The sequence below is a fragment of the Vespula vulgaris genome, chromosome 15 (genome assembly GCF_905475345.1).
Source record: "Vespula vulgaris chromosome 15, iyVesVulg1.1, whole genome shotgun sequence".
Lineage (NCBI taxonomy): Eukaryota > Metazoa > Arthropoda > Insecta > Hymenoptera > Vespidae > Vespula > Vespula vulgaris.
The window spans coordinates 4,522,501-4,532,500 of NC_066600.1; the positions used below are offsets into that span (position 1 = coordinate 4,522,501).

The 10,000-nt window shown below is 36.5% G+C and overlaps 1 protein-coding gene across 5 annotated transcripts in view; it reads right to left on the reverse strand.

Annotated features, from left to right (window-relative positions):
• LOC127069410 (heterogeneous nuclear ribonucleoprotein L) overlaps window positions 1-10,000 on the reverse strand; it is a 111,917-nt gene that overhangs the window by 12,161 nt on the left and 89,756 nt on the right. For 3 of the 5 annotated variants that reach the window (XM_051006407.1, XM_051006404.1, XM_051006405.1), the window contains 5 exons: window positions 6,098-6,190; window positions 4,078-4,376; window positions 3,100-3,323; window positions 2,743-3,002; window positions 1-2,459 (listed from right to left, as the gene is read on the reverse strand). The exon at window positions 1-2,459 is cut by the window's left edge and continues 12,161 nt beyond it. In XM_051006407.1, the coding sequence (XP_050862364.1) occupies window positions 2,320-2,459; window positions 2,743-3,002; window positions 3,100-3,323; window positions 4,078-4,376; window positions 6,098-6,190 (1,016 nt within the window). In that variant the 3' untranslated portion in view covers window positions 1-2,319. The remainder of the gene's footprint in view (window positions 2,460-2,742; window positions 3,003-3,099; window positions 3,324-4,077; window positions 4,377-6,097; window positions 6,191-10,000) is intronic. The other 2 variants (XM_051006406.1, XM_051006408.1) reach the window with 2 other exon arrangements.

Consider the following 10,000-nt stretch of genomic DNA (forward strand, 5'->3'; position numbering starts at 1 on the left):
AAAAAAAAAATAATCAAAGAACAAAAAAGGAAAAAAAAGCATGAAAAACGAAGTTAAAAAGAGAAAAACTTGTTTTGGCTTGCTGAGGTGAAGCAGTCTTTTCTCGCGAAACGAACGCGTACATTGATTAAGAAACCTCAACGGTGATGGAACAAATATGTCTATATATATATATATACATATATTTAATGTGTATGTGGTATGTGATCGGAGACAAGATGGCGGCTTTTTTCTCGCGCACTAATGGCGACCAAAAGAGAGAAGAAAAAAAAACACGACAAACACATACAAAAGAAGTTCAAAAGAAGGAAAGAATAAAATAAAAGAAAAGAAAAGAAAAAGAAAGACAATGAAAAAGAAAACAAGAAGAACGGAACTTTCAAATCTTTTCGTACGATCTTTAGTCATGACGAAGTAAAATACATATGTGATAAAATACATACATAATACGTAACACTCGGTACGAAGATTCTCGTGGCTTGTGGTATATTGGCACGACGTTAGCAACGAATTTTCTATCGAGACACCGCGCGGTCACAAGAGTTACTTTGGCTTCCTCTTTCTTTTTCTTTCTCTCTTCCTCTCTCTCTCTCTCTCTCTTTCTCTCTCTCGCTCAATCTCACACACACAATACCGCTCTCTCGCTCGCTCGCTCAATCATTCGCTCTTCCTCTCTCTTTCATTCTCTCGCCTTTTTCTTATTCCTTTCTCTTTTCTTCTCGAACGCTCACTTAATAATTGTATCCCATCGTTACACAGTGGTCAATGGGGGTTGGGGTGGGGGGTCGAGGGGGTAGTAGAGATTAATCTCGTACTTATTGGATCCCATAATTTTTTGTTTTTTTTTGTTTTTTTTTTCTTTGAACGGTCACTGAGGAACGTTTATTCAGCAGCAAAATCAGTGAAAACCTCCCGGTGGACGATGGGAACAGGGGTGTCAGTTGGTGTTGGTTGTGGCGGTGATGACGTTGGTTGGTTGTGGTTGTAATTGTGATCGTGGAGGAGTCGTGAATTAAACAGCTACGCGATCTTGTTATTGTTATTGTTGCTATTGTTGTTGTTGTTGTTGTTGTTGTTGTTGTTGTTGATGTTGTTACTGTTGTTATTGATGTTGTTATTGTTGTTGTTGATGATGTAGATGTAGTTGTTGTTGTTATTGTTGTTGCTAAGACGTAACAAATCTTCGATGTTAAACGCATAACACAGCGTTCCATCGTCAAGGCCACACCACCTAACACCAAGCGTCGTCTCATAGTTTTTCTCGCGATCCTATGTTACATCCCCTAGCCTCCTCTCTGATATGTAATTCGCGAGCGATGATAAGAGAAATGATAAGGAAGTGTTGGAAAATAAAAACGGGAGAGAGACCAAAAAATATTTAAGAAAAAAAAAAAGATAAAAAAGAGACAAAAGGAAAAAAGTAATTCGATTGGACATCTCATTGGTCCGCATGCAGGCCTCCCAATTATATTTCATATCTCTCTCTTTCTCTCTTTCTCTCTCTCTCTCCCTCTCTCTCTCTCTCTCTCTCGCTCTCGCTCTCGCTCTCTCTCTTTATTCTCTTTCTCTCGCTGGCCTACATTTTTTTCAGTCGAAGATCACAACGATAGTTAACGACGTGGCTTTGAGGAGACGACGACGACAAAATACACGGAGGCTTCGGTACGACGACGACGATTATGTATCAACAAGTACGCACGCACGTACACACACACGCGTCTGCTCGTGACACCTTTTTTGTTTCTGTTTAATGATGCAACCAGCTTCCCCTTTTTTGTCCGTAGGACACGCGCCGATCTTCACTCTGTCAATCCTCCTCCTCCTTTTCCTCCACCTCCACCATCTCCTCCTCCTCCTCCTCCTCCTCCTCCTCCTCCTCATCCTCCTCTTGTTCGATCCACCGCTTTGATCTCATCCCTCTGATCGAACTTATTGAGCTTCTATCACCCTTGGGTAACGTCTTACGAATTGATCGACGATAGACTACGATGATCCCCAAGGATGAGAACGTCACTTGATGATGATCAGGTCTCCTTAGAATACCTGAGACGTCCTTAGCGATGCTCAGTAAGGCCAGAACGTCGGCAGAGGAGGTGGCGGGGGAGGTGGTACAGTTGGATACAAGGTTGGCGTTGCTATCAGGAGACAAGCAGGTGGCAAAGGAGGAGGAACCGGCGGTGGTGGCAATACCGGGGATAGGGTTATCGCTGTGGCTGGGTGCAGGGCCGTGCTCGTCGCAACGGGGGCACACAACGGGTGCAGGGCGAGAGAGGGGCGCTGGCGCTGGCGCTGACGCTGCTGGCCCTGGACCTCGCCGTTCTATTCCGAGTCCTGCTGCATTTTGACGTGGCCATTACCGGCGGAATTGCTCGAAACGCTGCCGCTGCTTGGTGGGAAGCTGGTGGGTATAGTACGCGAGGAGGAGAAGCACAGTTTCATGATGTAAGGAAATTTCCCGTCTGAAAGTAAATTCGTCGAAGAGAAAAAACATTTGTCAGACGTTCTCATTCTAGATTAGAGTTTTAAATAATTATTTGACGAGTTTATTTCATTTTCTTGATAACATCATATCGATAGGTATTTTTTTAATAACGATTGGACATGGAAAAATTGAAACGAAACAATTAAATCTCAAGGTCGAACTTTAAGGATAATTTTCTTGTATCTCGTTGATTGGATATCTAGGACGATCGTAGAACGCGTTAAGACGTATACGAGATATAACTGGCTTTGTATACTCACTGCTGTTTTCCAGTGCCGTGTGATTACACTCCATTATTGCCGCTACCGCGATACCGACGCTACTGAATTCGATTAGGCCTGAAGAGGATCGTTCTGACTTTAGGGGAAACAATTTCACTGTCGTTGGTGCCTCGATACCGCGTTCAACGAATACGCGATTGACAGTTTCCTCCGTCAGATCTGGGGGTGTGTTGAAAAAGTGGACTATCTTCGATGGTGGTTGTATTCTATTCTTATTGGCCATAGCAGGGTTTAAAAACCTTTCGGGGAATAAGATGTACTTATAGAATATGCGAAAAAATAATATAAAACTAGAACAGTATAATCAGTTATAATTTGGGGATTATTTTTATTTACCTGTTGTTTTTGCTTCCTGTAAAATCTTTGAAGCTCGCCGTTTTGTCCGGCAATATGTACGGGTTGGTAACGTCCGACAGAAAAGCCTGTTTAGAAAATCCAAGCTGCAGCCTACCGTCCGTACCAATCGTAACGTTGTTCAAATTTTGTAAACACCTTTCTACGGCTATACTGTCGCCCATTTGTATCATGGCGCATCCCTCTTTCGTCTTCAAAAATTTTACCTAAATGTAAAATCACATGCGCGTGTGTGTGTGTATGTTTTTGTTGTTATGTTAAAATTTATTAGCAATCAAATTCATTATATGACGTATATATATATATCATTATTTAAAAAAATATATATATAAATATATATAAAATATATAATATATATATAATCTCTCCAATTAGATCATTGATCTAATAACATTTTGCTTGATCAAAAATCAAACGTTATTAAAAAATAAAAGAAATGTAAGATATTTTCGTGAATACGAGGTAGACAGGATAACGTGTTTCACGCATGCGTCAAGTCCGATTATTGAACTGCACATCTTATCCTAATAGTCGCTGGCTCAGACCGAAGTCCAAAAAGGATCACGAAAGATTTCATCATTTTTCCGATATATCAAAAAAAGAGATGAATAGCTGGATGGATACATAGATGGATAGATAGACAGATAAAGAGAGGAAGAGATCATTTGAAAAATATTTGAATCCTGTAACTCGCCATGGTTACTTTACTCGAGAAAAGAAAATCAAACGAAATAAGGAGAAATAAGGTTGCACCGAGTAAATATGTGATGTTCATCATATATATATATAAAATCAAATATTTAGATATACTTGAACTTTTATTCCGCGTAATAAGAAAAACGAAAGGAGAGAGAAGGAAGGAGGGAGAGAGGGAGGGAGGAAAGAAGATAGGAATTGAGAATTACGTTTTGACGAGAAGAAAATGAGAAACGATTGTGATCCTTGAGAAAAGCGTCGTACCTTCGTTACGTTTCCGTAGAGGCAGAATAAATTGAAAAGTTTATCGGTGTTGACCTTGTCCGGTTGTAAACCATATACCATCATTACAGATCCTTGGGTACTAGACGGTGGGGTTTGTCCTAAAGTGGGTACGTAACCAGGCCGAGGTGGCGTAGGATGTAATGGCTCTCGACCACTGAATTCACTTTTAATACCATAACGCTCAACGTATGGTTCCGCATATGTTGCTGGTCCATTGAAGCTTTCCTCGTAACGATCGTGGCCGGCACCGGGTGGGAAAGTCACCTGTGGTGTGGATCCTGTGGGAGGATGCATACACACACATATATATATGTACATATACATACATATACATATAGATACATTATATATAAATATATATATATATATATTTAAATATAAGATAGATATAGATATAGGTATACCAATTTGATATTTACTATTTATAATAAATAAATTTATATTAATAAACATATCAATTCATTTTAAAACCGATAAATATATACATACTATATATAAATAATATCTTGCTACTTAATAATCGTCGTAACAAATATATATTCGAATGAAATTATAATGAAAAATTCAAGGATTCGATGTATTAGGAATTAATTGTTTAAAAAGTGATGACATGTGATATATATATATATATACATATACATAAACATATGTATATACATATATATGTATAAATACGTAGTAGAGAAAGAGAGAGAGAGAGAGAGAGAGAAAGAAAGAGAAAGAGAAAGAGAGAAAGAGAGAGAGAGAGAGAGAGAGAGAGAGAGAGAGAGAGAGAAAGATAGAGAGAAAGAGAGAGAAAGTGACAGAGAAAGAGATTTATGATCAAACTATCGATCGACTTCTCGATGCCATGTTATCTTAAAAGTATCTGATAATCGAACAGCTTAATGGGGGAGGGGGTTGTGTGTATATGTCTGTGTGTATATGTATGTGTGTATTACCGTACCTAAGGAAGTACCTAAAATCAGGAACGATTATAACTATACGTTCGGAGGACAGGCGCTCGCTTAAACCATTTTCCTCAGTTAGTGAGGAACGTTCATCGTCCATCTAATAGGTTAACCGTCGGCGAAGCGTCGTCACCATCAACATGTCGATCGAACTAATTACCTCGAAGATGATGGTGATGAAGATGATAATGATGACGATGACGATGACGATGATGACGATGACAATGATGACGATGACGACGACGACGACGACGACGACGACGAAGACGACAACGACGACAACGACGACTACGATGATGATAAAAATGATGACAATGATTATCAATAATATTACATCGCGTCCGATATACGCGAATAAAAAATATTCGAAACGGGCAACGGTGTAGGCGCCACCGGCGCCGGCGCCGGGGCGGCCATTTTATATCACGTGAAATATTTTTCTTTGCTTGTTTATTCGTTTCTTTTTCTTTTTCTTTTTCTTTTTCTTTTTTTTTTCGTTATCATTTTCACCCATAAGGTTAAAGGCCAGTAATAAAATACTTAACGAAATATTTTCAAAGGCACGCCTTGAACTTTATGCATTATAATTGGAAAGCTATGCGTGTGGGTGCGACATTATCGTAAGCGAGCTGTCTACCACCGAGCAATATCTTGGAAAGTGATTTTCTTCGATCTAAAGGAGAAAAGAAGAGAAGGTGGATTGGGTAAGAGGGTATGAAGGAAAGAGGGGTGGCAGGGTTTCAAGGAGGAGAAGGAGGAGAAAGGAAAAAAGAGAGATAGAAAGAAAGAGAGAGAGAGAGAGAGAGAGAGAGAGAGAGAGATAAAGAGAAAGACAGAGAGATAGAGAAAGATAGAAAGAGAGATAGAGAGAGAGAGAGAGAGAAGGACAGAGAAAAGAACGTTGGAAAAGCCGATGGAAATCGAAGTAGCGCTGGGCTCTGTCGCCTAGGGTACCGATCGATGCGTCTCGCTAAACGACGAGTCATTTCGTTCGATAGGTCAGCAGCGATTGCAAGTCGATTCCTTATCGGTCTCTCTTTACTCCTCACCGTATGGTTGGGGCGCGGCACCGTATCTGGGTTCCGCCAAGAGGGGCGCCGGCCTTCCGTTACCCGTCGCATCGTTCTTATGCGCGGTCGATCCTGGAAAAAAGACGAAAAATCATGCGATCCGAACGCTACGAGAAGTAAACTAATTAAATACCGTTCGTTCGTTCGTCCGTCCGTCCGTCCGTCCGTTCGTTCGTTCGTTCGTTCGTTCGTTCGTTCGTACGTTCGTACGTTCGTTCATACGTTTGTTCGTTCATTCGTACGTTTGTTCGTTTGTTCGTTCGTTCGTTTTTATTTTTGTTTTCTTTCTTCTTTTTTTGATTTCCCTTTGTATTCTTTTCTTTTTCTTTTTCGTATTTTCTTTTCGTTTTTTTTCTCTTGTCAATCAACAAAGAATATCGATGAAATTAATTATAATGCAAGAGAAAAGAAAATTTGAAAGAAGAAAAAATAATAAATAAATAAATAAATAAATAAAGAGAGAAATAAATAATACAAAAAAAAAAGTCATTACTTTCGATTATTTTGTAAACGTTTTCGTGGTAAGCTTTTGCGTGAACGATTTTATTAATCGAACGATCGTTTCTCTTCTTTTTTCTGTTTTCTTTCTGTGGAATTTTGTCTGCGAAAAATTAAAAAAAGAAAAAAAAAATAAAATAAAATGAAGATAAATAAACAAATAAATAAAAAGAAAAAAATATATAAAAAAAAGGAGAAGAAAAAAGATAAGAAACATTCCTACATACGATTGAACTAGAGCATTAAGACACGCGACTCTGACTACTCACAAACGTTTGAACTCTGCATAATGGATCAAACCGACGAGAAATCCTTAAAAAGAAAAAAAAAAGAAATTCGAATCGCAATAGGTTGGAACTTCTACTTTTCGTCTTTGACGTCATCAATAAGCGATGCGCAATGACCCGAGGGAACCTTAACGATGACTGAACGACGTTTAACTCGACCTTCTATACATATATATGTATATATATATATATATATGTCTATATATATATACATATACATATATATATGCGCCATGTATTTGTATATACATCGCTAGATGAATTAATATCACTGAGAAAACGAAATGAGATCTTACCGAGTAGGAATCTAAAGGACGATATTACAAAAAAAAAAGAGAAAAAAGAAAATAAAAAAATAAATAAATAAAGAGAGAGAACGAGAGAGAGAGAGAGAGAGAGAGAGAGAGAGAAAGTGAAAGAGAGAGAGAGAGAGAGAGAGAGAGAAAGTGAAGAGAGAGAGAGAGAGAGAGAGAGAGAGAGAGAGAGAGACGGACAGATTAAAACACGAAAAATGGGTCTTACGTATCGAACTTGTGTGTAACCTGGGATTTTTTTCCTTCCCCCCCCCCCCCCCCCCCTTTTTTTTAAATTTTTTTGCATTCTCACTAGGTCGAACGATGTCGAGATTGAAAGGAAATGAGTTGGGTGTACGCGCTGTGTATGTACTTGAACCACGCTATCACGGACAAAATTAAACGTCGAACGTGCCTCTAATGGAGGTCGCCGTCCGTACTACAGACGGACATAGTTTGCTACTCGTAGGTTCTTGTTTCAGGTCGACTATTAGAATTATCTTCCACGTCGGCAAGCTGAACGAGACACGTGAACTTTCCTCGAGAACCTGGACCAAACTCAACCTGGTATAATAATCACATACCGATCTCTAAGTATACTCATACACGAACTTTCAAATACATTGTGTTTCAAAGTGAGTAAAAGTTATAATTTGATTAATCATTAGTAGCATTACTATCTTTGAACACGTTTATCTTCACGCGTTATCTCACATAAGCATATTATATATTTTTGGATGGGACATGCTTTAACATCCGTTTTTTTTTTATAATATTAAATCATATATATTACATATGATTTAACATATAAAAATATCTTATGTATATTTAGAAGTGTCTGTTAAAGATATATGTATTTGTATTAATGTAAACAAAGAGATTGGATTTGGAAAGAAAGAAAAATAGAGAGAGAAAAAGAAAGAGAGAGAGAGAGAGAGAGAGAGAGAGAGAGAGAGAGAGAGAGAGAAAAAGAGAGAAGAGACACATGAATAGATTTATTTAAATAATTTCTGTTATTATCGATCTTGTATTAGATGCAACAAATCATCATCGATGAGTGCAATAAAAATGTAAAGTTATAAAAAGAATGTGTTATCAATGAGAAATAAATGTGATAACATTAAACAATTATAACATATAGTATATATATATATGTTAGATGCGTGATCATTGATACGATCAACCTGACATAGGACGTGTTAAACCAATTGAAATAATAAAATAAATTTCTGAGTTTTACAATGTAATCATATAAGATACTGTTGTATATCAATCGTGAAACAAAAGTGTATTTCGTGTTGCTAAGGACAACCGTCGTTAAAGAGACGTCGATATCGATTGCTGTCGCTTACCGAGCACGTTGTTATGGGGGTTGATGATATATCGTAACTACATGTACGTTGTGATCATTCGTCACTCGAGAGTAACGACAGTAGCACCCCTTAACGATCCTATAGCCACATATATTCACAACCGTTTCAAAACCGTTGGAATATAATACTTGTTAGCCACGTTTTTGCGAATTCACATAGCTTGCTTTTATTTTTTTCTCTTTTTTCTTTTATTTATTTATTTATTTATCTATCTATTTATTTTTTTTATTAAGAGATAACAATGGCGAGCGAGAAATCGTCGAAGTTAACGAGCGAAACGTGAAATGATATCGAAAAAAATCAATGACCCGGCATGCTTTTTCTTTTTTCTTTTTTTTATCTTCTTTTTCTTTTTATCTGTTTCCTTCGATTTCTATCTAATTAGAAAACGTAGACGTAAATCGATTCGTCGTTATTCAGAGTCAAAGAGATCGTTATTAGAAAATTGATTATCTCCTTTAAGATTATTCAGGACATATATATATATATATATATATATGTATTTATGTATGTATATAAAGTGTATATATGTATGTACATACATATGCAGACGTTTCATCCAATTCTATCGAAGATTATCCTTAACGATTCATCAAAAGATTTCACTTGTCTCTTGTGCGATTACTTTCCAAAAAAAAAAAAAAAAAGAAAAAGAGAGAGAGAAGAAACAAGAAAAAATATCTATCTTGGTTAATCGTTCCTAATTTCAAAAGTTTCGAACGAACTTACGTCATAAAACCGTATTTTTACTTTAATTAAAGTATCTGAAAATCCAATAGACTGAATCGTTACGTATCTTATTTGATCGCAATAATTCATTATTTTTACTTTTCTTGTACTAATTAAGTACGAAAGAAACGAAAAGAGAGAAAAAAAAAGAAAATTTTACAAATTTAATTTATTTAACAACTTAATCTCTTTATTTTTCGATTCGTTCGAACGATTTCATCTTAAATAAGTCCGAAAACATAAAAAAAAAAAAACATGATCTTTTTTATTCAACAAACGTAATACTGAGAAAGCTTCAGCATTATTTCGGTATAATATTACCGTTTTTTAAATCTAAATTTTTAAAAATCTAATCGGCTCAATGTACGTGTATTTTCTGTACGTGGATAATAATTTTTTTGTTTTTAACTGTTTTCATTCGATCGATCTCATCGTAAATTAAATCCATAAAATCCCTAAAAATGACAGATTTTACATTTTTTGTTATACAAAAGACTGAAACGATTATTAGAAAAATATAAAGGTTGTTTTCGTTAATTATTGTAAAATTTAACGAACTAATAATAATAAACAAATAAACTGTTTCTTTCCTCCTTATCTTCTTTTTTTTTTGCAAATAGCAGTTAAATCGATAAAATGTCGTAAAAAGAAAAATCGGTAATTCATTTAATTAAACAGACAATAGAAAACAAAACAAAACAA